Source organism: Anas acuta, chromosome 1 (genome assembly GCF_963932015.1).
Source record: "Anas acuta chromosome 1, bAnaAcu1.1, whole genome shotgun sequence".
Lineage (NCBI taxonomy): Eukaryota > Metazoa > Chordata > Aves > Anseriformes > Anatidae > Anas > Anas acuta.
Window position 1 is genome coordinate 182266086 of NC_088979.1, and position 27656 is coordinate 182293741.

The window sequence follows — 27656 nt, forward strand, 5'->3', positions numbered from 1 at the left end:
ATTTCTTTCTAGCTCTACTTGCTTATAGAAGAAAAGAATGCAGCTTCCTTATTTGTAAATACTGTCCATAGGGAGAAGGACCATTCACCTTCAAGTTTCCCAGTGGATAGATTTTGCAAAATGAATAAGACTTGCTTACAAGCTCAGTTTTAAAGAACTGATCATCAGGAAAACAAAAGAAGATTTTCCTTTGCTCAGGGGAGAGTTGGCAAATGGAGTAAGACATTGAAAGGATTGATAAGAATAGCCAGAAGAAATATTTTTAAAATAGAGAAAGGGAAGAATTTAGAAGAAAAAATGTGAAGTATAAGAGCTGGATACAGTTACAGATGGCCAGCTTCTTTCTTAAGCTTTTTTGTTCCCTGTACAACCCTTAAAACACCAAATACATCTTTCCTCTAGCATACCTATGTATTAAATCAAACTGGAATTACATCTTAGGGGAGAATTAATTCCTTGCATATAATAGCTAACAGGCTAAAATCTATTTCTTCACATAAATAGTTGTATTGTCTTCAGTACGGATTATCACATGCATATCCAGCTGCTATTAGATCATTTTATTTCAGTCTATACATATTCTGGAGTCTCTTGCAGTTATTATGAAATTTAACCATAAGCTGTTGTTGAATTATATGTATCTTCCATCTCTTTAAAAGATTAGACTTGTAAGGCCATAATTATTTTTTAAATATAGTTCTTGCTTTACATCTCAGTCTCCAAAGTTTATTTAAATTTTATCTTCTCAAGATCAAGTTAGTCATGACCATCTTTCTCATGTAGGTATTTTTGCTTCCTTTCTTAGAGAACAATAGGCTAAATTCACCATGGATATAAATGAAGATGCTTGATATAAGCCACGGAGGGAATTTCTCTAACTAGACAAAAGAATAAGCACAAAATAAAAGCTTTCCCTTTAGCTATAACAGATCTACTACCTTGATCATTATTTGATTAATAATCATTATTTGATTAATAATGCTTCCACTAGCACTTTTATTAAATGCTCTAAATTGAGAATTCTGTAACTCTGACAGGCCAGACTTCTGTAATAATGTCTACTTTTCAATAATAAGAAGATGTGAAGCAAAACTAATAAGAAGATGTGAAGCTAAAGTGCACAAGGACAGAAATATTTGGCCTCAACCTTAAAAGAGGCTTGGATAGCTACATGTTAAAGTTCTGTGGATATTGGCACTGTGTGACATGATGCAGGGAATGTGTCACCAGCAGGAGTCACGGAACTGGCTCTCAGAACTGTCATGGATATGTTGAAATGCCAGAGAGTTTTTGTCTCCACTTTTTCTGCCTCACAACCAAAGGTGATACTACCAAAATCTTGCACAGTGTAAGTAAATTGCCTGGATTGCAGGGATTAAATAAAAGGACATGGGTGTAGTTCTCCTCCTGGTATGGCGATGTTAGTATGAACCTACCATGTTGGTACGAACCTACCATGTTGGTAGGTATGTTGATGCTGGTATGTTGATGTTGGAATGTAGTCCTCAACATAGATCACTATTTCCATAGCAGAGATGCCTGCTGTCTTGGAGCATCTCAGTCTATGTCTTTTTCATTGTTTCCCATTCACTACAAAATATACTGAGCTTTTTACAATTTGACATTTAACACCTGCTAAACATAGGTGTTAAATGACTCCATCAAATACAAAATAGTAGTGGAAAAATACAGTTCCTGAAGCATAAGAAAGTGCATGTAGGAGACAGCTGAGTTTTAATAATTCACATCATTTGCTTATTGACTTTGTCTGAGCTTTGCATGGAAAGAAAATGGTTGGAAAGAAGAAAGGAAAAAAGAAAAAAAAAAAAAAAGAGGTATTATCACGTAACATGACTGGTATAACTTTCTTTCTAATCACATTTCTCAAAGCTATTATGAAAATAGACCTTACTCATCACTTAAAAAAAAAAAATAAAATAAAAGGAAGGATATTCTCAAGGTGAAGATTTAAGATGCTAGGATTTAAGGTCCCAGTTTCCCTTTGAAATCTGGGGAATTTGTACTTTCTAAAGAAAGTTTGTCACCAGGTGGAGAGGAAAGAGCTGGGTAAGAGAGAAATGCAAATGAAAAACTTATTAGAAATCCTTTTGATAATTCCTTTTTCTTAGATACTAGTCACCCAAAATGTACAATTTGCTTAAAAAGGTGGGGAGGTTCCCATCCAGGGGACACAAAAGAAATCCGCAACTTTCCATCACAGAAAAATAAATTAGCACATAATTCCAAACCAGGCTTTTGTCCAAATGTCTGGTTAGTGCAGGCATTTGAAAGCTGCTCATTTCTCACCTGAGCACCTTACCAGCCTAACTGATGGCTACTCTTGAGTCGTGGTTTCTCCACTTCTCTGGCAGTACCTGTTCCTCTTTCTTAGAAACATCTCCTGGACTAGAGAATGAACAGAAGAGTTTACACAGCATAATGGCTTTGGTCAGTGGTTTGTGATACTGAGGCTCAAGGCTCTACTTCAATACTTAATTGATGATTATTGTTGGAACAACCCCAACAGAAGAGGATTTCACCAGCATCCCTGTTACCATAAATCTTAGGCCTTTCTGAAGGGATGTGGAACCATCAAATATATAAATTAAGCAGAGCAGGAATTTGAATCCAGCTCTTCCACCCTAGAAACAACAGAGAAATTTTTGTCACATCAGTACATGCACAAGCATATATATGCTAATATTACTGGGGTAAGCCTGTATCTATTGGCATTCTGCAGAAATTTTAGATGTGCTCTACATACATTCACAAGACTGGGCCCAGCTACGGAGACAGACTGGTTTTGAGCAGTTTTTGCCTTCTGTCTTAATTCCAACACTGTAACAAGGGGTGGATGTGAGAGCTTTAGGTGTTTTTTAATGTCTCCCAGAAAATAAATAAATAAATAAATAAATAACCCCAGAAAACAGCTCACTGATGTATTTGAGACCAGCAGAAGTATCTGGGCACCCCTAGGACAGGTTGCATGTGTTTTTACTGCACCTAACACAATAGTTCACAGAACCAAAGAGAGTTGTGAGTACTATTGTACTGAATATTTATGAGTACCGTATTTACTGAGTTTGGGAAAGCTACTCAGTTTCAATAGCAATTCATAAATTCATAGAATCTAGTTTGCCTCTCAGAGCTACTAGCACAGGATGACAGTTGTATCATGCAGTCTAACTTCATGCAATTCCTTATGAAAAGATGTAGGATAACATGCTTGGAAACTGCCACATTGTCCTTAGGAGTAATTCTCAGAGCTTCTGGAACAGCAGCTATGGAAGCTTACACGTGGATCCCAGTGACAGAACAGGAGCTGGAAAAGACATAAGCCACTTAAAGGTAAAAGCTATTTAAGGATGGGTGCAGGAATTTATATTGGAACGAGTAAAATAAAAGTTTTCTTCCAACTGAGCAATATTTTTCAATAATTTACCATCTGTATGTTGGTATTCACAAAGATCGTATTTTTGATGCAGGTCATGAAACCTAATCTTGTTGAAGATACTGGAGCTCATAATAGAGCTGTATGTTATTTTATTTCTTTATGGGAACAGGGCTGAAGTGATAGGTGTTAACCCATCAGTATCTGAGAAGTACAAGACCTTTTTATCTCACAATCTGATTTTCCATTCCATCATTCTTCTTTTATGCCGATCACCACCCCCCACTATTCTCTGCTTAACATAAAAGAACTAAATTCTTGCCATAAACATTTCTAAATCTTCATTCATCAGTCCATTAAGTGTCTTCATGTTAGTAGACAAATGCCTTACAGAAATAGATTCAAAACAGAGAGAAATAGCTCCTAAGAATATTAAAAATAATAATAAATAAATAAGAAAAGCAAACATCAGGAACATGTGAGAGTTTGGAGCATCAATCCCCAAAGTAGGAAGAAAAACAATGCAATACTCCTTCTTTAACAAAAGGAATAATTTATCATTACATTTAAATACATTAACAAGTCATGCCTGTATTAGAACCACTGTCTCAGGCTGCAACAATGCAAACCTGCTACTGTGGTATTAGTTTACCAGCTTTAGGAAACAAATTAGAATAGATGTCTAAGAGACCATGAGAGGTCTAAGGCAAGAGTGAGAAACAGCTGTCAAAAATGCTCTTTCAGCACCAGAAAAGGCAAAATTACATTGAATACAAAGAAGCCTCACTGAATACAAGCCTGGAGAATGCTCCACTACATAAGCAGGAAGGTGTTTTTGCAACCACAGAATTATTAGTTCCAGGTTCTACCTTCTCCAGTGACATTTAAAATCTCTCTCTCTCTCTTTTTTTTTTTTTCTTATTTTCCTGATGATTCTTTATTATTAATATTATTTTCACCCAATAGGATTGGCATACACATATTGTGGAAATGGAGAAGCACTGCACCACTGACGGATACAGAGTGTTTTATTTGGGAGCAAACACCCCAGGTAATGTGTAAGTAGGCTTACACATACCCACTGAAAAGTGCAGAGATGGAGGTACCTAATGCCTGAGGCAACTGGGCACCTTTCCTGTTCCAGTGCAGCCTAGCAAAATATCACCATTCAATATTCCAGAGTAATTTCTATCTTTCCTTATGTAAAAAAATGTGCTTCCTCCCATTCTGCAGTTCTTTTATCAAGTCTTTGAACCACTGTTCAAGCCAGGACTGAAAAGACAGACAACAGTAACAACTGAGCAAGAAACATGATAAACAAAGAGGTTTTTGTTTGTTTGTTTCTTTGGTTTTTGGCCCCAGTTGTTATGAATTTGGGCACCTAAAAAAGAATATTACAAATCAAAATGCAGAGTTGAGAATATGCATTTGAGGAGAGATGGGCACCACAGTGTGGGGATTTGGGCTTTATCTTTTCTTTTTAATACATTTTACAGTTTATTGAATGTTACCAAGCAAGGTTAAGTCAATGAAATGTTTATAAGGGACAGTTTCCATGACTTCAAAAGTGGTTGAAAATCTTACAAAATGATTTTCAAATGTTTTAGCAAGTATTTTAGCAAGACCTAAGTAGAATCACATATGTAAATTTAGGCAGACTGCTTTTGGTAGAGCTTAATTCAAAAATCAGAAGCTCAAGTGCATTTATATTCAGATTCAGAGTATGCTGCTTTTCAGTTGAATTTGATATAGGTTAAAATAGCAATGAAAAAGAGGAAATACTGCTTACCCAAGCAGATACAAAGATCAAACATTTCAAAATCTAGAAATAAAAATAAAATAGGCTATTTTCCAGAAGTTACAGCAAGTTCTTTAACATATTTAGCGGCAGGTACTGGGAAGTAAGACTATCATTTACTGTTAATTTCAGAGAACAAATACCTGTGATTTTACTATTGCAAGTACTAATGCAGTTTTATTATTTAGTTAGTTAGTATTAAAATATAAGATTATTATAATGTGTTCTGTTCCTTAGTGTGTCTACTCTTCAGCCTGCTGCCCAGCGTAAATATGAGCCAACTTGCTTGCCAAGAACAGTCTGTCTATTTCAGCCAAGAAGTGGGGCAAATAAACCATGCTGGTACGGATAAGCGCTTTCCAGTCTCTGCTTGCTTATAACAACCTTAGATTTTACTACACCGCACTGTTGCTTGCAGTGTTGACATACCCTCATTTTAATGAGTCTGTGGACAGCAAGATACCATCAGCAAAACACTCTGTGGATCTCAAGAACAGCTTCAGAGCTGTGAGCTGCTAGTGAATAGCAGTCTCTGTGGGAGCAACATGATTTATAGTCAACATACAGAGAACCTGTGATTAATATTCATGCTACATATCCCAGAATAAATAGATGTGAGTCTGATCCAAAGCCCTCTGAAATTGATGGAAATCTTTCCAATGGCTGCAATGAGCTCTGGGTCAAGCCCCAAGTGTCCAAGTGTGTTTACAGCTTAAAAAAAAAAAAAAAAAAAAAAAAAAAAGGAATTCACTCTCCACATTTTGCAGCCCCTCACGTTTATTGTTGGCAAACTTCTGGTGAAAGAAAGCCTTCCTCTGCTGCAACGGGACTCCCACCAAAGCCAGCAGAAGTTATATACACAGAGACTGAGGACATAACCCCAATGTAAAACCATTAACAAATTGGAAAGAAACTTGATTTTGAAACCACACAAGACAAATTTTAGTGAGAAAGTAAATCTTTCTTCTTAAGAAGTACAAAATAACTCAGGTTTTGTATAACTGTAGGTCAAGAAGGAAAGTTTCAATGAGGCACATTGGATCTTCATAATATATATTTAAAATCCACTCGTGTAAATCTAATGTCATTATTACTATCTTCCTTAAACACCCTGTTATAGTCTCCAAGGCTAAGTACACGAATGTGGCTATTTAAATTATTTTATGCAAAGTAAAGATTTTTTTACTTATTAAAGGATTTTAATCCTACTTAGAAGCGATCCTTGTTAAATGCAGATTGACAAGGATGTTAAAGAATAAAACTTCATTTATTTTTATGCTACTTTATAAATTTTCCAAAGTCCAAGAGTTCTCACAATAGTGTACAGTAATTGGATTAAAACTACCTTCAAAAACTTTCCACCACATCTTTGACATTTAACATCCTGCAAAACCCACAATGTCTATATAATCATATTACAGTGATTATAAAAAAATCATGAAATTAAATAAAAGTGGACTGATATGAATTCTCCTTCCTAAGCAATAATATCCTAGCACCATACAAAATATCATGATTTAAAACTGAGTACTGTCTCTCCTCTCCTTTTCTTTCATTTTAATAACCAAACAGAAATTATTTTCCAAAGCATGACTGTTAATATGCAGATTGGATTCTGAGTAGTTTTCAATAATCAATTCTTTTTCTAACACTTTTCTTCCAGAAGGAAAATATGAAGTTAAAAAAAAAAAAAAAACCAATAAAAAAGAAAAATAAAAAAGAAAGAAAGAAAAAAGAAAAAGATACAGGAAATAAAGTCCTAAGGTCAATTAACAGTGAGTCCCCACAGAGGCAAAGGTAGACATTTCACGACGGATGGTGCTGAAAGGGGAGAGCTCCAGTTCTGTGGTGTACTCATTGTCATTGTCATCACTTGTCACTGTTGAAGATTTCTGGATGCATTCATCACAGCAGCAACAGCAACACTCCATAAAGGCCCGGCTGAAAGGTTTACAAAGACAGAAAAGGAGGACTGGCGTAACACAGGACTTAAAGAACAAAAGGAACTGGCTAATGAGATGGAGGAGATCCATAGTCTGCCGAGAGACCCCTGTGGACATGTAGGCAGTCACAATGTTGCAGATGTTTTCAGGAATGATGCAAAACCCATATAAAATGGTCAAAGCCACAACTGTGCAGTTCATCTGACTTTCTAGCTGAATTTGTCGCTTGTTCCCTCTTGTGCAAGCCTTTTCCGCCCTCCTGATTTTCCTTGCTGTTACCAGGGAGCAGGTAATAGTGAAAAGGGTAGGCAAACAAAAATAGCAGCCAAAGTACCACCAGAGTCTTGCCCCATCGTATGTAAGAGCTAACACGTAAATGGTGTCGGGTAGGGTAGTGGATATCTTCACCACACACCGCTCCCCTGGTGGGCTGCCACTGTATTCAGGGTCCTCCTTCGTCAGCTGACGCAGCACAACCTCTGGCAGTGCCAGCAGCAGTGCCCCAACCCATATGACAGCGAGCTTTGCAGTCGTCGAGGTGCAGTTCTCAATCATCTCGTAGTACATCTGTACATTGGTGGCAGCACGGAACCGATCAATGCAGAGGGCACACAGTGTGAAGGTGGTGACTCCAAGAGAAGCTACCTGCAAAGGAGAAAAGGGAATGCAATTTAATGCAGGTGCTGCCTGGAAACAAACAAACAAACAAACAAACAAAAACAATGAGAAAGAAAAAGGACAGCTACAAGGCTACAGCCCATTATTTCTTAGAAAGTGAAAAAACTTTAGCTCCTTCAAACCCCACCTTAATCTACCACCAATGGCAGTCTTGGAGGTGGAAGATGAAGGCCTGAACTTGCTCAGGCAAAAGAGGGAATTCACTCCCTGTACATTGGATGAAGGCTCTTACCATTTATTTCCTGAAAGAAGGTTATACTCTTTCATAAAGAGAGCTCAATTTATAATGCCAACTACCAATTAAGTTTAGCTCTCAAAACAAGCATCACAGGTAGGACTTAGCTTCCAGTGTTTGCTGAGCTACCATGCCACATGCATCCCAGAATATTACATCCTTCTGTTGTTCTCTCTACAAATATCACTTCAGCTTGGTGTCATGCTCTCATGGAAGCTCATGCCAACATCTGTGCAACTCTGAGTGAAAGAAAAATTGGAGAACCGACCATTATGCAAAACTAAACCTCCCTCCATTTTTCTGAGGGGTGTTTTTCAGAAACAACCCACCACAGAGATTGAAATGAAAGTCAAAATGGGAAAGTTGGTATCTTACTTCAGCAGAATTTCAAAGTTATGCCTCCATCACATGTTTGTCAAGTATACAGGGGATCATAATGTCAAAAGCTTAAATATTTCCAAAGTTTAGGAACAGTGTGGATTAAGCATCCACTGAATGGAAGAGGGCCTCACAACTGCTGTTGTGGACTTGGGCTCTTAAGTGAAATTTTGATTGGGTATAGGTACATAAAGCCATCCTGGGATCTGAGTTCTAAAAGATGATATTTGAAATCTTCAGACTTCCAAAACCTGTTCAAAACCAGTCTTGTCTACTGTTGGGCATTAATAATTTATCTTCAACATTTCACCAAGAAAAATTTTCAGGAAAATCTAGGCCAAATTTCAAAGTAGACATTCTATGCAAGAATATATCACAGGCCAGGAGAAATGGCAGAATTTCTGATGTTTATATGATTTAAAGATGGATTGGACAGACCACTCAATTATATACTGTAAGGAGCAAGTACAGAACAATGCATGTGTCTTCTAGCTTTAATAAACATAATTCTATGCATGAATAGAAGTCTTGTACTGTCATGAAATATAATTTCCTATCATTTTATCCTGTTTATAATTAAATTTCCTAAAAACAAATTTGCAAGAAGACTATATACATTTTGGCCTAATCCTATTTCCATTAAATTCAACTTCAGTTCAAATTCAAAGCAGAACTCCCATTAACTTCAATCAGAGAAAGATTAGGTGCTCTGTTGCATTCTAATTCATTTATTTTCCTGGGTTTGTATGCTTCTGTTATGCTGGAAATGTGTTGAAGCAAAAGACAAGAAACTGTTAAATAATATTCCTAATAAATTTAAAGAATGCTTACTTTTATCATGAGTAAGCCACACATCTGTGCAATTAATTGGGAAATCTTGGGTAACATTAGGCAGTTTGCTATAATTTTTGCTTACTTAAATTTGATGCTTACTTACATTTCATATTGGTACACTTCAAAATGAACTCCAATTTCCAACATAATTTTGAATTATTCCTGTTTATGCATCTGTTATATAAAGTTCTACAAAGATAGAGAGTACAATTATGCACAAATATATAAACTTATCATTAACTTTGGCCTTCTATATTTAATGGCCATATCAGATCGCTAAAATTGAATGTCACTGAACAATATTAGGCATTTGGGATTACAACTGTCAGGCATTGCCTTAGTTGGGTAATTTTTTGAAACAGCTTCTTAAAAGATGGAATGCAATATTTATTAATTAACCTGCAATGGCAAGAATAATTAATGGTGACAAAGCAGTACTATAAACACTTTTATAGGCAAACCTGTTGATTTAGGGAGTTAAAATGTTGGACAACATTCAAAGAAAGCTTGGTAAATACCAGTAAAACATAAAAACAGCTAAAAAGAGATTACAGTTATAGGCAAACCTTAATGAACAGTGATAGTAATAGCGAATGAAAGATCATTTCCATGTATCACTGCTGAGAGTCAAATTTTCAAATCTAAGACCAGTGACTTTGCTTGCAAAACCTTTCAGTGTGTGTGTGCAGTCTTCAAATTCCTTGGAGTGACAGCAAAACCTTTAGCCAGAACATCCAGCTTGAATAACAAAAGGGTTGGGACTGAGTTCTCTACAATTACAGGAGACAGGGAAATCATTGAGACTCAGAATTGAATAGGGATTGAAATAAAAGTCAACAGAACAGAAGAAAATCTGAGGTTTTTTTACATTAATGTTTTCCTTCTCAGCTCTTGTTCTAATGAGGCAATGTGAGCATCTCCCCCCTGCTCCCCAGCACACACACACTTTTATTGTTTTAGCACTCCATTACAAACAGGCTGTTATACAGTAGCTAAGACATTAAAACTCTGCAGCTGTTAAGGCTGGTCTAATGAAAGAAGACATGTCTACCATGAACAAACGTAACCTACGGGGCTTCTGTCACATTAATTGACCAGCAACTTGGAGGCTTGAGACAGTGAAATAGAGCAAGAGGAAACAACTAAGAACAGTGGAAGTCAGCTTTGAAAATTCTCCCATGGATTCACTGATCAAGAAAGATAAAAAAAGCTAGTGCTTCTCTGGAACTGGCCATGGAAAAGCTTACAAAAAAAGCTACCAAACAGAAAAACAATTCCAAGCGGATGAACAGGGATTCATTCCTGCTGACTTGTTTAAAGGCAGGGTAGCAATTCAAGGGTATGACTATTTGCCCTCCTTTGTTTCCCCCACATTGTAGAGTATGAGTAATAGCCCACAAAATCAATGGGTGCCACTCATAAACTATGTGGGCAGGAACTGGGACATGCATTCTGCATGTACATACAATTCTAGTTTATAGGTGTTTCTTCGTACCAGTCCTGGTAAGAATTAGGGTTAAGACGAAAATTTGAAAGAAGGCAGAGAAGTTTCCCTGTTTTATCTGTTTCATTGCTCTGGTATAAGCACAGAATGACTGTGAGTAGATAAAGGACAAATTATCACATCTTGAAGTAGTGTGAACCTTCATGTAGTTTAATGGTGTTCTTCTTGTTGTAACAGCTGAGTTTCCGATACACAGTTGCACTCAATTTTCCAACAACCTAGTGAGAAATGAGGCAAGGCAAGGGTGAATAAGGCTTAGTAGTTTTTGATGATCACTTAGTTGTCTGATGTGTTTCCATATATTCCCTATGAAGAGTCTCCTTCAGCCTCTAAACATTGGGGTGACACTGGTTTATTTTTCTTTTACTAGATGATACATACATGTATCTAACTGAAAGACCATTAATCTACTTGGAGCAGGAAGGGGGGAAGTAACCTCAACTGAGCTGGACAGAGAACAGCTATGTAAGGGATTACCTACATACACATACAAAAGAAGGCATTGTTATTACAAGAGAGTCTCTTAATACTGTTGCTCCTTTAAAAGAATTAACAGAGACGTTACCGGGAACAGTGGTGTTCCTTCATGACACTATGTAAACCTTCAGCATTAGCTCATCAGCTGTTAGTCAACTGTGTCAAAACTTATTTGGGGAACTAAGGCTACTGAAGGCAACAGTAACTCATGAAATGCTCACCTTAATTGCATCAGTTCTCCTCTCCATCCCTCCAACATATCCATTCCCCTTTCATGAGCTTTAACAATTACCAAAATATTCCCAGGCCTTCCCTGGCCTGTCCTACTTCTCCTCCTGGCTGTGATCCCACAGTGCTTGGCCCCAGCCTCTAGGAGCAGAGTCTCCAGCTGGCCAGGGAAGCAGTGCAGGTTTAGTATGGTAAGCAACAGAAGTGCAAATTAGACTCTGAATTCTCTCTCACTAATACCTGTTCGGCAAGATCAAGGGAATGAAAACAACAAAACAAAACACCACCACCAACAACAACAAAAGAAAGATCAGCAAAAGGTGACAGGTGAAAAGGTCAATGAAAAACCAATTCTGTGAGTTAATGAAAAAATGAGGTTGGGTCACTCAGTCCAGCAAGACAAAGACCAAGAAATGATAATGCTGCTGTCTATGTTGAGATGTAATGTTGCTTAAGCTGAAGGACAATGAATATAGCAGAATATATCAACCAGCCATGAGCAACTTGAGGAAATGAGATGTACCATTAGCCATCCAAAGCATGATGTTGTGGAACACACCTTTTGATGGAAAAGTGAGGGGAAAAACATAGTCTGTTTATATAGCAAAAGTTAAAATAAAAAGAGGTGTAAAGAAGTGGCTGCTTCTGAATCCAGCTGAAACTGGATTTTCTTTATTAAAGGGCAGGAAGAGTCTCTAAACGTTTCCATGTAGGAAAGAGGAAAGCTAAACTACAGAAAAGATTGATGACTACCACTAACCCAAATGTCTCTGGGCTCTCAGTGACACCCCCCTAAACTCTTTCTACCCATTTCTGTCATACCATGTACTTTTTTTATTATTATTTTTTCCCTGAATCATTACAGTCTATGGTCTTATATATAAATAATAATTACTGTTCTATATCCACACCAAATTTCATAGCTTTAGGACATGTTAATGCAACAAACCACAGTAACTCTTGCAAACTTTTCAGTTTTACATAAGATAAACAAAGCTAGTACATACTTAAATATTTGTTTTGTGCTACTCTACACTTACAGTAGAATGTCCAGTAATAAGATTGGACTAACAAAAAATAAAAGGCCATCCTATTGCAATCAGATATTTAATTGTTTAATATAATCTAGATTTCTGGGTTTTGTTTCTTCAATTAGGAAAAACAAAACAAAAACAAACAAACAAACAAGCAAAAACAATCAGACACACACAAATAACACCGAGAATGACAATCATTACTACAAAAGAATAAAAATGTATAAATATAATCTCTTTATATTTCTTACATGAAGTTCTATGAAATATTCATGGCTTTTTGTTTTAAAAATAGGGAAGGGTCACTCAACTAATTAAAATACAGATGTGGTGTGGCAGAAGTAATCCAGGAGCTAAGGAATACTGGGGCTGGGATACCTCTCTGACATTAGCATTTAGCTTAAGCATCCTGGAGGAAAAGATACCTAAAGATAGTTAAGGTGACATAACTACCTGAAAAGCTAGATGATAATTCAGGAAACTACTATCATGGAGATGTTCCACACACACGGAACAATGAGTACAATACAGCTGTTTCCTTTGCAGTAATTTTAACATTCACATCAAGGAGATATGAAGAATGTATGCTCTGCGTGTTTCCTATCCTTCTATATATTGTAAGAGTAAGAATGTTCAGAATTAACTTCTAAGAGCAGTTCTTGAATTCTGTTTGAAGCAAAAGCCAACCGGATTATCAGGGCACTGGAACTACTTATTATAGTACAAGACGTTTATTCAGAAAAGTGGAAAATCACAGAACACCAAGGCTTTATTTTTTTTCCTTTTTCCAATTTGAAATCTATCTTGCCACCTTACAAGTAAATTAAACTTACTTTTTTTTTTTTTCTTTTCTTTAAGAAAAAAATGAGCACTGTTCTCCACTAAGGATCACAGTCTCATCACTCTACAAAAGAGAATCCTGCAGTAACTCTTAATATTAACATGGAACTATTGCTAAAAATCTGTCTCTTCCTTCTTTGTTGGAAAAATCTGGTCATATGGAGAAATGACAGCCCTGTGCTCATACTAGATTCAATGGTGCTGGGATGGCAGATGTTGCTTTATTCTCTCTTCACATATGTAACTTAAATATTACTGACCTAATTTTAAACCAAGTCTGACACAAATTCATTTCCATGCTGAAATGCCAAAGTTTAAGCCAAAAGCAATTTTTTTTATGGACAATTTATAGCCCCCCAAGGGTTTGTAGAGGAAAGAAAGATTGACAGAGCAGCAAACATGGCAGCTACTATCACCATGCTGTTAATACCTAAAGGGCAGAGACATATTAGCACTTCTGTTTTTTTTTTTTTTTTTAATATATACATATCTGTTGTGTGATAAGTGTGATAAGTATTTTGCTCAGTAAAAGACACATGCAGCCATTGCCCTAGAAAATTTCCAGTATGAATCTTTACAATTGTTTAATTTTCTGAGGTTCAGGAGGCAAACTCTGACTAGCATTAAAGAAGAGACATAAAGAAGATAGAGCACAACAAATGACTCAGACAAGACAGATAATAGTTTTTAAAAAGTCCCATGAAAATATATATTTCCTTTGCTAAAGTGAAACTTAAATTAAGGATATCTTCTGACAGCTTTGAAACAGGAAAAGAATAGCCACTTCCATTGCGCTGATGACTTGCCTCTACCAAGTAAAAGAGAGAAAGGGGAAACAGACTTACCTAAAAAATGCCCTGGAAGGCTCAGCTCCAAGAAAAAAAAAAAAAAAAAAGTAATTCATATTCCAGACCAAAAATTCCAGACACTTTCCACTAGGAATTCTAATATACTAATTGTGATAGGTTTCCTGAGATGGACGTTACCTACCAGACCACCTACCAGACTAGGGTGATGCCACAAATTGACTGCTAAAAGCATAACTTGGTGGCAGATTTCAAAGACTTCCACAGTCAGCTTGCTCCAGAGTCAGGCCAGTCTCTTAAGCACAATATGGTCTAGATGAAGGCATCTCACACTTTCTCTCTCTCTCACAATAATTAACTCTGAATGCATAGCTGAATACCATGACTGGACTTGGAAATTTTCTGCTCTGTGCTGGACTGCAGGAGACCATAAATTAACCTCTGCAAACCCTTTTTCCAAACCCTTTCCCAGTTCTAAATCTTTATTCACTCACAGTCTGCCAACATAGAAAGTGATGTCTACTTCCAACTGCTGCCCCCAAACTCATCAAGTTCCTAGTGTAACCTCTAAGAGCAGAATGCACACAATTCAAACAAGCTTCTTTTTAAAGCCTGAAAGACAGTTTGTATTCCCAGTTGACACAATCCATTTGTCATCTTAGCAAGCTGCTTCAAGTTTTAAACAACTTACTTAACCTCTTCACTATTGGCTTCCAGCATTAAAATAAATAAACATATAAACAAACAAACAAATAAATAAAAAGCTACTTCACAGGACTGTTATGTTTAATGCCTGTGAAATACTTAGAAGCATAGTAAAGCTATTTGTCTATATCCACACTTCTTTCTATTCAGGCATAATTTAGAGTTGAGAAAAATGCAAACCATAAATCTATAAGTAGGTGAACAGAAACTATATTGTCCTATTTTTGTTTTATTATTATTTTTTTTCTTTTTTTTTTTTGGTATTTTTTTTTCCTAGTTCTTTTTCTGAAAAGATTGGGTATGCTTAAACAAGGAGCTGCAATGTGTTAGCAGTCTGGAAAGAGAATTAGCCAAAGCCATTGTTTTTTTTTATTGTTGTTTACCATGTATCTCTTGATCCTGAGCAATGCTGACAAAAGTATATGGAAGGCAACATAGACACAGACACGGCATGCAGATAAACACTTCAGACATGGTTGCCTACAGCTCAACTTCCAAACCATCTTCAGAAAAGTGGCAAAATCTGAAGAACTGAGCAGAGGACTAAAATTGCACAGGAGAAGAACATCCCCACACATCCTTATGGGTAAGTAGTTGCCCCAGTAATTCCCTTCCCAGTGAGTGGACTCAAATCTACCCTACCAGGATAGTGCCATCATCATAGTCTAGCAAAGTTCTTGGTGGAGATAATTTAATCCATAGGAGAATGAATTTACTCAGTTTCTTCCTTCGTCATGTGTATAGCATTCCATATGCAAGTGGAACGATGACAGTTTTACAAGGTAGGTACAAGCGACCAAACTGTGATACAATATGCGACTGAAATGTCTGCTTAATATACTTGGTCACAGAATATCTTTATTAGATATGGGAAAACTACCCTTTAAATAAATGTTGTAAAGATTTTCCACTACTGGAAGCTCAACATTTACCTACTCAAACGTACTTGAAGGTATCATAAAACATTTTCCCCAGAGTGTGTGCATATGTGTTATCACTGGCAACAGATGCTTTGTTGAAATTCTGCACAATACCCATTAAACAGCACAAATAAAAAACAATTGGCCACAGGAGGCTAAAGGAAGAAAGCTCAAGGTTCCTTATTTGGATTACTTGAAACCTTTGAGCATAAAGCAGAGCAGGCTTGAGTTACGTTAAAATAATGTGATTACTACATGAGTTCCTCTGGATACTCAGATGTCCCCCATTCCCTAGTCCTGTGCAATTCTCAGAGTACAAGCTAGTATGACAAGAGAGCTCAGTCCAATGATGCTCCTTGGTGCTTGAAAGTGAGATGATATATCTGGATCTATAGCTCTGAGCGAGACATGCAGGTCCCTAAACAGCATATGAGGAGAGTTGGCATGTAAGAAAACAGTGCAGAGTGGGAGAAAGAGCTGAAGAACAAAACATGTGGCAAACTTATAGGAAACAGAACAGGTTAAAATTTATAACAGGTAAAATTCTTCAGGAAAATGCTTCTATTTCTATTCCATGAAGGTCGGGAAACCTCTCCTGATGGTAGCTATCCACAACTTCTCAAGGAGCTAAGAAGACCTCATTCTTCTCTCTTGCATGAGAAGGGCATGAGCTGCTCAGGTGAATTACAAGGGAGGAGGCAGTGTCATTCAGCTGTTAGATGAGCACTCTACTCACTGCTGTGAATAACCCTTGCAAGAGCACAGAGCATTGGCTGTTCATGGGGCAGATTTCATGACATGCTCCATATCCTCAGTGTTGCTGGTGGTGTCAGCGTCCCTGGATAATGCCCGTAAGATTAACACTACACTCAGAAAGTGGCAAACTTTTGCTCTAATTCCCTCCTCTCTCTCAGTAGGATCAAATTCTAATTTCCAGGAGAGAAACCCTCCTCACCAAGCTCAAGGCAAGCTGGGAGGCACAATTCAGTATTGGTGCTCAATATGTGTCACTCATGCCTACTGCCCTTACAAGGAGGGGAAAATCCAGCCTTTAATTTACTGCTCCCCAGGTGATGAATATACTTTACATTCATGAGTAGGGTAGTTAATAGGTGATTTATATACTGTACATTCATGAGTATTATGTTTAATACCTATTGAGTGAAAAGTATACAATTCTGGGAGCAACATGGTATCCCCCAAGGCTATCTCTCTTCAGATGTGTACCTCAGACACAAATCAATTAAATTTCCCCGGGAAAGAAGAGAATTATTTACTTTTAGACCCCAATGATAATTCAAGATGAGACAGGCACTATTCTGTAGTTAGATTTTGTGATTGTGATTGGATTGGTGCCAGTTCTTGAAAAAAAGGTTCAACTGTAGGTATCTGACGAACTTTAAAGTGAAAAAATAAGGTGTCTTTAAAGTATAAACGGGGGGTAGCACCAGCTGAATGTTTTCAGGATTACAGTTTTGAATTTTGGCTACTACATATCAGCTCAGCTTCTTTCAGTTTAATTCATTGATGAAAGTGTAAAATCCAGAGTGTGTGTATATTGGGCAGTCCTGACAGCATGTCCCTTTTTGACAAGACTAAAATATTTCCAGACTAGCAACATGAAAATAAAACATGTTTATGTGATTCTAGAAGATTATATCTGTTTCTTACACATTTAAGTTAGTAATAACTTCATTATAATATGAAGCTCTGTACATTTTTCTTCCAGTCATGAAGTGGCAAACTCTTTATTGCCCAAAGCTGAGCAGCATAAGGAACTAATTTTGAAAAAAATGGTATGGCCATGCAAATCATTATTATGAAGAATTACTCCTATTTTGTATCTGGATGCACCAAAAAAGGTTAGGAAGTGTGAAATCTCACTAGAGGAAAATCCTGAAATACTTAAACCATACTAGACGTGTCCATGGAAATGGTTACCCTTTAACTGAAACACTAACTACTTATTTTGTTGGATAATATAGTATCGTCAGACCTGAATTCAGAAAATTTAAAAGCATCTATCCAAGGCTATTATCAGTAAGTATTCTCAACAAATACATATTTCTTCTTTTATTTTCTTCCAAACACAAATTAAGTATACTCTGAGTTTTTCAAATCATGAAAAGTGTTATACTATTGGTCCTGAATTCTTGTAAGTGTAGCACAGCTCCACCCTTTGTCCAATACCACCAGTAATAAAGTGTATCACACATGAAAGAAGTAATGGTAAGGTAGTGACTACACACCTCACACATATTTCTAAAGACCTTATTGAAAATGTTGGTTGGCATTTGTATTGATGTGCTATGAAAACTGGTATTCTGTGTATTAACAACAAGATAATACCCCACCCCTCCACCCTCAGTATCTAATTCTTAGGACAAGAGAATCAACAGTTATTTCCTCAGCTTTCAGTTACAGAATAAAGCTGAGCAGAAGGCTTTGGGAACGTAGCAGAGCCAGCCAGCGTTACGGGCTACCACTCCACCACCAAGCCTCTCCGTTCAGTTCCAGTAAATAAATAAAGCGGACAACCTGAACGCTGCCGGCAGGACTCCAGCCAGCTGGCTGACAGCTTCTTTGACAGAGTCTCTGAACAATTGCCAAGAAGCTGTGATTTAAATTGAACTGGGGTCATTTTTTTTAAAGATAAACCAAATAAATAACTGTGAGATTTGAATGCTGAATTGTAAATTAAAAGCACATATATCATATTGATGCTCATTTTTGCAATCACCTGCTTACAACCTATCCCGAGTCTCCCCTCCTGCTTTCCTGAACTGCTTCTCTTTAGAGAAAAGGAAAAAAAAGAAAAAACACCACACTCAAAATCAAATTTTGAGAGGATTCTTTGCCTTTTGGGATGACTGGGAGGAGTGAAACTTCAGCAGAACTCTCATGAGTGGAAGAGCTAGGTGTTCTCGGTTTGATGCTGTGGGAAGCCCGGTGCTGCTGGACCCGAGTCGGCCTGAAGCTGGCAGAGTCCCTGTGGGGCTCTCCACCAGCAGTGCCGGGGAAACCCAAACCGGGCAGGGAGCAATGAGGGAGGCACAGAAGGGGGTACCCGGGGGGCTTCGCAGAGGCAGGCAGGCCCACGCACAACCACCCACTGCCATTACCTCGATGTACGGGACGATTTTGCAGGAGAAGTCCTCTAGGAGCCACTTCTTGGTGAGCTCCTGGAAGATGACCAGCGGCAGGCAGAAGAAGACGATGAGGAAGTCCCAGAAAGCCAGGTTGGCCAGCAGGGAGTTGGAGATGCTCCGCATGTAGTAGTTGTGGCAGACGATGCACATCACTGCCATGTTGCCCATGATGCCGATGCCGAAGATCACCACGGAGAGGCACATCACTGCGTAGGCTCCGTACGACTCCTCGGTCAGCGGGTAGAAGGGGTTGCGGAGCCGGGCGCGGCGTCCGGTGCCGTTACCTCGACCCCCCGCGCCCCCCTCTCCTCCTCGGCCCGAGCCGTTCAGGGGCAGCCACCGGGGGCCCCCCGCAGCCCCCAGGCCGGCCCCGCTGCTCCGCGCCCGCCTCCTCCCGGGCCCCGCAGCCCCGCAGGTGCCCCCGGGCCCCGCCGAGGGGGCTCCGCGCCCGCGGAGAGCAGCGGCAGCCCGGCTTCCAGGGCCGGGGGGCGCCGTGGCCGGCGGAGACGAGGGGCGAGGAGGGTTTTCTTGCAGCCCGGAGCCCGTAGCGGGGAGCAGGGCGCAGGCGGCCCATGAGCCCAGCACCTGGCACAGCAGCAGGGCGAGGGGAGCGCCGAGGGGCCGCATGGCCGGGAAAGGAGGGGAGGGGGGGTGGCCGGCCCGTTCGCCTTTCAGAGGAGGCGCCCCCCCCGCTGAGCGGGGCTGGGGGCAGCCCGCATGGCCGCCCGGCTGCGGGATGCTCTCTGCTCGCCGCCTCCCGGGGCAGAGCCGGAAAGTTGTGGCGCCGTCTCCGCCGCGCCGAGTTAATAATGTAGCGGCTGCGGAGCCGGGAGGACCCCCCCCGGCGCTCCGCCCTTTCCCGGGACCGCTGCCTCCTCGCCCCGTGCCGCCTCTTTACAGCCTGCCGCCGCTGCGGGCAGCCGCCGGCTCCATTGGCGAGGAGAGGTCCCTGTTGCGAGACACCTCCCCTCTCCCCGGGTAATCGCCAGCGCTAATTCCTCCTCCTCCGGCAGCCTCGGGGCGGGGAGGTGGGGGGGGAACAGGTTGCTGCACGGGGCTCGGGCTGTTCAGCGGCTTTGCAAAACTCCGGCCGGGATAAATCACGCAAACACTCGCACGGCGGCGAAGTTGCTGTCGGTGGTGCCGGGCTCTTGGGGGGCACAGCCCGGGGAGGGACCCTTTGGGATGCTCCCACCCGGCAGCAGCTCCCGTCTGGCCAAGCTCTGCCCGGCTCAGTTCGGCTCTGCCCGGCTCGGTTCAGCCCGGCTCGGCTGCCGGGGATGCGGGCGAGGCGATCCTGCAGTGCTCAAGCGCCGCCCGGCGGTGCTGCGGCTCCGGTCCGGCCGCGGGGGGACAATGGGACCCAAGTGGGGCGAGGAGGGGAACCTTTGGGAAGGCAGAAGGCTCCTGACACCCTGAGAACATCTTGTTGGGGGACAGAGGGCGGTGTTCCCCCCGGGGAACCGAGCTCAGGGGCTGCCACTGATGGAGACGGTGCTGGAAACATCACCCCCGCGGCTGAACGACATCAGAAGCGGCCCCGGATATTTTCAGTGCCTGGAGAGGATGCTCTGCGTCTCTTTCCTGTTTCACGAGTTTTTAAATGGTTTCGTTTCTTAGCTTAGTATTGTCTGGTAAACTTTGCAGCACTTTCTTCTTGCTGCTCTGATTTTTGTTTAATTCGTGTGACTTCATAGTTTAACAAATTTGAATGCACAAAACATTTTGTTGTAAGTAGCCTTAAGGATCCTCTGTCACTCTAGTTTCTATTTAAGGAGGCTTTGTGTAGCTTATTCCCAACAGGTTTAAAAGTTTAAAACTTTCCCCATAAAGCAGTCGGAGAAACATTCATTTTTATTATTATTATAATCTTTTTTTTTTTTTTTCCCCCAGCTTAAGCCATTTAGAAATCACAAAGTTAGTCAAAGCTGCCAGAGCTCTGAGTTTCAGGACCTGAAGTCAGGACTGTGGGTATTGTCCTCAAAACTCTTCTCTTGTGGGCTGCTCTTTAAAGTCTTTAGATCCCAAACATATGGGATGTGCTTGCAGGTTAGTGGTCTGACTTTTTGTGTTGATGATCAACGAAGAAAACCACATGAATCTGCAGTAGTAGAAAATACACTTCATGTACACACTGAAGCCAACCTGTCAGATACAATAAAAGAGACAAGACTGCTGCCACTTTTTCTCAGTGGGGTAGAGTTGAACTGTAGTGTCAAAAGGATCCTTTTGTATGAATTGTTTGTTCTTGTTTGTACAGACACACCTGCACAAAGTCACCTAACTGGCAGAAAGGTAGGCTTTGGGTAGAGTACTCCCTAGGCTGACCTTGCCATCAGCAGAGAGAGAAAAGTGTCATCCCGAGATCCTTTATCCCTCAGTAATGTCAAGCACATGTGGTATAAATTGATGGCTAGAGTTGCCACTCGTGCACTGTCTAACCTAGAAGGGAAAATTATTTTGGTTGGAAAAATGGACCTTTCCGTGTCTAAAATTAGTGAGTCCTGTCCACTCAAACCCAGGTGTCGTGCCATTCCATGGGGGTATGACAGTTGCACAAAACACTCGGGACACAAAGGTCTTCCTATTCCTGAAGCTGTTCTCTCACACATGGAACTAGGTATAATTGTGGGAAGTTTAGGGTGTTTCTAAGTGTACAAGAACAAGTGTAATAAATTTGGCACTGCCATGCTGAATGTACCTTAATGTAAGTTAAGCAATTTTATTCTTGTTCTTCCTTAGCAATGTAAGTGTTGTCTCATGCAGTTAAATAGTCAAGCTAATTTTCAGGCTTCCTAATAAATAATATTTTTCATCTAACAGAAATATCTATGAATAAGGAAAAAAAAAAAAGCAGGAAAATAAGAGAATGGTAAATGTTACTCTTTTTTTTTTTTTTTCCCCTTATTTTTTCCTCTCATTTGATTCTTTGGAGCTCAGCTGGTGTATAAAAGGAGTTAATGATGATAATGAGCTTACATTTACTGTGCCTTTCTTCCTGAAGAGTCCCAAAGGGCATTACAAACAGATATGATAAATTCACTGCTTGTTCTTAAAGGATACTGAGGAATATTGCTTCTGGCTTTTATATGGAAGGAGCAGACAGCAGTTAGCAGACATATTGCCCTTCTGCATACTCCTGGAAGAAATATGGATCCTGAAGAAGAAGGTTAAGCAGTGTTTGGTTTACGTCACTGATCCTTTAATGGTGAGATAAGAATTGAGTCCTGCATAGGTTTTCCAGTGTCAGCATTCTATCTGCTTTATTGCAGAAAATTGATTTCTAAATACAAAAAAGGCCTCATAAATTCTTGTTCTCTGCTTACTATTTTGTCACATTTCTCTTACTTCATTAAGTATTTGAGTTGTTACAAAGAACAGCACATGCAAAAAAAGATTTGGGTTTTGTAGCCTGTAGCCATATAACCCTGCCTGAAATGGAGGAGGATCTTGTTGTATTTGTATAGAAGTGATGGAAGTGTTCTTCTGGGCTTTTGTCTTGTTAAAACATTTACATAAAAGGGAGTCACAGGAATGATATTCCCTAGAGGTTTCTTATCTCATTGAGGCATAGTTTTGTGTAGAGTTAGGATTGACATACTGTCTCTGCACCTTACCATAATTACTTAATTCTGCCAGTCTAGAAAGGTCCTCTTTTGATGGCTTTAAGAAGAATTACTTTGCTGTTATGATAATCCTCTGCTTACTATTGCTGCCCTGTAAGACACTGAAAGTTAGCATATGAAGGTTTGGCTTTCCCAGTTTCTTTGATCTCAAATATTTAATTAAAAATTTGCTGCAACCTGCATAGTTTCTGGTTTGATTGCTTGCATTTTTGTTTGTTTGTTTTGCATTTGTCCTGTGTCTTTCAAATCAATTAGTTATTTCTTATGATAAGATATTCCTTTAGGATAAAGCTCCTGCTCTGTCATATTGTGGTGCTGCCTCCAGTTCAGTCAGGCTTTCATGACTCGTAGTGTGCTCTTCTTCTGAAGCAGTTATACATGTTTTGACAATCTTTCTACCAATTCATGCATCAGCCTAGAAATAGTCTCATGAACCACAAGGAGACAATTGCATTTATAACATTAAAAAAACAACAACAACATTTTTTTCTTTGCTAAATGAGGGAAATAAAACTAAAATTTGGAGATGTTTTTGCAGCCAAAAGCTATAATAAGAAATCTGATAAACATGTTTCTACGTAAAAAAAAAAAGGAATTTGACAGGTTTCCAAGCATTCATTCTTCTTTGTTGGTGTTCTACAACATTTCAGCTATGATAAAGAAATAAATATGCCTTCAATGCTTGCAGTGTGGGTTTTGTTTGTTTGTTTGTTTGTTTTTTTGACACTTCCAGTTCTCATTAACAAAATGAGTTATACTCCTTGCCTGAATATGTTACTGAGCTGCAGTAAGAAGGGATTAGTGTTGATCTTTCTAGCCCTCCTCAGGATTCATATTCAACAGTTCATCAATGAAGAAGGCAAAGAGCAAATTACCAAAAATAGTTTGTGTTCTTTCATTTTAAACTACAATATGCTCAGATGCCTTACACTAAACACTTCTTCGTGATTTAGGCAAATGTAGTGTAGATAACTTTTTTCCTCGCTTTTGATAAATTGATCTGATGACACTGTCCTCTTACATCTCACTGGGTTTTGATTTGTATCACTTTGTCAGAAACATCAGTATTCAGAGATAAGTTATTTCTCTGATTCAGTATCATTGGGACTTTTTTTTCAGACAGACCAAAATCCCCTAATCAATGAAAGGTTTTTGTTGTTGAACTCAGTTGCTTATATGGCCAAACCAGACTCAGTGACAGTGAATAAATGTTGAAAACTTTGAAGTTGAAATACAAAAAGGAACTCAAATTTAATGATAATATTGGGTATTTCTTGTAATGACTTGTGTGATTCTTTATTTATTGAGGTCCTTTAGGAAAATTTATGATGACTCTTGGGTATAGATTGCTATTCATTTCTAGTTCCACATTTTAAATTATAATACTCTTCCTTTTAACCTCTCTCTTCCTCCGAAGTTTGAATTTTGTTTTAAAAGTTAAGCATCAGATGCTCATATCACATAGGCCAAATAGATTTACTTTTAAGGTTATTCGTGTTTTAAGACATGATTACCAGCAACTTTTCTGTTATTGTTAGCAATTGTTAGCAATAAAAAGACAAGTGATCTATATGGAAAACTAGAGTGTGATCGGTACTTGAATTACTGCTTTTCAGTTCTATTTTATTCAAACGACAGAATGACATACAGAATATCTAACAACATTCATTGTTGGAGACAGATGAAGTCAATACTTTTTTAAAGGTGAATTACTTGGAGAATAGGTTATATTTATATAATCTGAAGTCAGGGGAAAAGAATATCTATTAGTGGTGAATATCCTTGATAGACCATGAGGGTGAAACCATGAGTCGTGTCCATCCGCATCTAATCATTCTGTTTCAGGCTTTCATGTTTAGTGTCATCTCTTTTACCTGTGATCATCTTCACAAGTTTCTGTGCATTCAAACAGATAAAAGATTAGTAATCTACAGTACTAGAGGTGAGATGTGAAGACTTTTTTTTTCTTTGCCTAGCTATGAAATTCAAATTCTTTTCAGAAAAAAACTCCTTTTTTAGAGTTTATTCAAGATTTCTGTTCTGCAATTGACAAAAGATGTAGAGAGGCAATAGAAGTCATATGAGTACAGGCTGAACCGTTATGGATTTTTTTATTATTTTTTTTAAATAGTAGCTGGTGTCAGCTTTCAATGTAGCTGATTTTCTACAATATCCACCATACTGAAATTCTTTTGATTATGGTATTCTAGAAAATTCATGGAAGTTTTTGCTTGTTTTGCTAGTTGCTTTATATAAAATGATTTTTCCTATTCTTTCCAGTCTTTTTGCTTTCCTTATGCAGAAAAATGGCCATGGTCCTCCTCACTTTCTTGGTCTCCAAGTCTGAATATTTCAAATCCTTTGGATTGGAATCACAAGCCCTCAAAACCACAACCTGGTATTCATGTTTTCAAGTCACTCTGCCCTTGTGATACAGATCAGGAACATCATTCTGGTTAGTCACTATTTGCATTGGTTTATTATTTAATATAAATATGAAGTTCAAAGGAAATTAAAAGTCATGAACTTTATGAACTTCTAAGCTGTGCTCCATAAATTAAAAAAAAAAAAAAAAAAAAAAAAAAGAGATGTGAAGCCTTAATAAATGTTTCAGAGCTGGTCTGGGAAACCCAATGGAAGAATGAAAGCTCCACCATTTCCAGTCAAGCTTGAAACTTCAAGGAAGGAGTACTTCATAGGCCCAAAAGGTTTTGGAAGCGCTGCTGTCCTTGGGATGGTCCAGATGACCCAGCATTTCTTCTACCACCAGGTGCGTTCCAGCCCAAATGGTGGTAGCAGTGGTTATCTTTTTCATTAGCTATGTGTAGTAAAGAAGAGATGACACATTATTATCAAGCATGTGAAATCATTTTCCTCATTTTTTTTTCTTGTCTTCAGTGCATTTCACAGAGACCATTCTTCTGATGGCTCCCAATGTAGCAGTGATTACATTAGCTAATTAGCAAGAGAGTGAGAAGAGAGAGAGAGAATGAGTAAGGAATTGTACAGTGTGAATGCAGGTTGGAGTAAGAGAAAAGGAGGCATGATAGGCAGTGTGCGTGTGGCAGTTGGTGGTGGGGTCAAGGAGTATGTATGTCTCAGGGTGGCAGAGGCAGTTGAATTACATCAATGTGTTGACTTTGAACAGCCAGTACAGCTATAAAAAGAAATGAAGAAAGTGAGGGGAAGGGGTACAGGAGTCAAGAAGGCTCAGGAAAAAAATAAAAAATCAGTGAGGAAGAAGTAGTTCTCTGGAAAGAATATGAAGAAAAGAAAGGCAGTTTAAGGAATAAAATGGAGCAGAAGGGCCTTCAGAGGTGTAGAAGCAACCTCAACCCTGGAGAGCATGGAGGAGACAATGTTGTTATCTTCCAGTGCTGTGGTCTTCTCTCCCTCCCTTGAGGCCCTTGAGCTTTTTCTCAAGTTTGAAATGCTAAGATATATTTGATTATAAACACTTAAAACATTATATTTGCTCCATGTATAAAGGGTTTTCTTCCTTCCTGTTGCACATAAGGCTACTAAATATGTAGCCCAAGCATACATTAGGTTTTGTGTCTAACAAAGTGCACTCCAAACCCTCATATGTATGTTGCTTTTCTTTCCTAAAGGTGAGTTTAGGTCGTTGTTTTGCCTATACAAGATATTTGGTTTTCTGTTGTGGGCTGTCCTTTCACTAATGCAGCAGCTTAGTAGCTTGATGCTGTCTTTTTTATTTATTTATTTTATTTATTTATTTTTATTTTTTTTAACAAACTGAAGACCTCAGTTTGTTACTTTCTGCCTGTGATTTTTTGATTATTTTTTTTTGGGGGGGGGGGCAGTTTAGAGTTGCTCCAACTGTAGTTTCATCTGCACAAATCATTTACACATTATTTATCTTTTCTTCCAGCTTTTTAATGAAGTTATTAGAACAAGAAACAACTTTATACCTTGCAGGAGACCCACTGCCTACCTCCCCACAATTTAGTGCAATCTACCACCCTTTCTCATCAGCCTGTGTTTGTGATCCTTCAACCTGTTTTCAATTTACATGACAGTGCTTATGTCCAAAGCAATTTGAATTCATTTTGGGAGATTTAGTGAGACACTGTATTAAATCCTTTATTAAAATCATGCTGTGTATCTTTCATCCAGGATTTCTGCAGTTCTATCAAAAAAGCAATCACGTTTCCTTGGCACGACATGTTCCTTATGAACCCATGCTGCTTATTGCTTATTGTTCCATTATCCTTTGAATGTTTAGTGAAGTGTTTTTTTTGTTTTGTTTTGTTTTCTTTATTTTCTTTTTCCCCTCAGCACTTGTTCTGTTCTTTCGCATAACAGAATATACTTGAAATTAGACTCCTTGTTTAATAAACCACTCTTTCCTTTATTGATGTTTGAGGCTATACTTGCTATGCTATGTAACTTTTTAGAAATAATTTTCAAGGGCTTAGTATTTTCAGTGTGTACTCAGGGGCACCTTTAACCTAGGCTATTTGGCAAGATGTTACTGTTTTCCTTACTTCTGTGCTACTTATAGCATTTTTTTTTTATTACTGATTTTCTATCAAAACTTATGCTTTCAGTAAGGACAAATAATAAGTACATGTATCTGGGAATTGTGAGTTTTGTTTGCCTCTCTCCTACCAAATCAGCCCTACTTTCAGACTATGTTTGCATTTATTTTATAAGTCTAAAAAAATGTGTAAGAATGTATTTACTTTCCATCACCAAAAACATTTGACTTTGAATGATGAAAAATATTCCCAATGAATGATTCTTTGGGAATGACTCTTTGGGGATATTTATAGATCCGCGTTCAACATGAGATTTTATGCTTTGCTCATATGAATTCTCTTCTCCAGTTCTTCTTTTCCTGAATACCAGCCTACTCTGTATATTTTGTTTACTTTCTTCTTTATAAGTAAATACTTTGCCTTGGGGAGAAGAGTTATTTAAAACTCTGTGATAGATTTCATACACATTCTCCCTTTTGTGTCACCTTTGTTCAAATTACACACAGATCCAAAGTGTGTTAAAGTCAGAGAGATTATTCTTAAACACTGCAATGAATTTGCAGGCCCTTTGTTGTCAAATCTTTTTTTTTTTTTTTTAGTTTGGTGTC

General features: G+C 38.8%; 1 protein-coding gene across 1 annotated transcript; it reads right to left on the bottom strand.

Annotated features, from left to right (window-relative positions):
- Positions 1-6437: 6437 nt before the first annotated feature.
- GPR37 (G protein-coupled receptor 37) lies at positions 6438-20288 on the bottom strand. Its single transcript, XM_068669620.1, has 2 exons — positions 18894-20288; positions 6438-7777 (listed from the first exon to the last, which is right to left on the bottom strand). Exons 1-2 carry the CDS (start codon positions 19545-19547, stop codon positions 6959-6961), a joined length of 1473 nt encoding a protein of 490 aa, XP_068525721.1. The 5' UTR covers positions 19548-20288; the 3' UTR covers positions 6438-6958.
- Positions 20289-27656: the final 7368 nt, after the last annotated feature.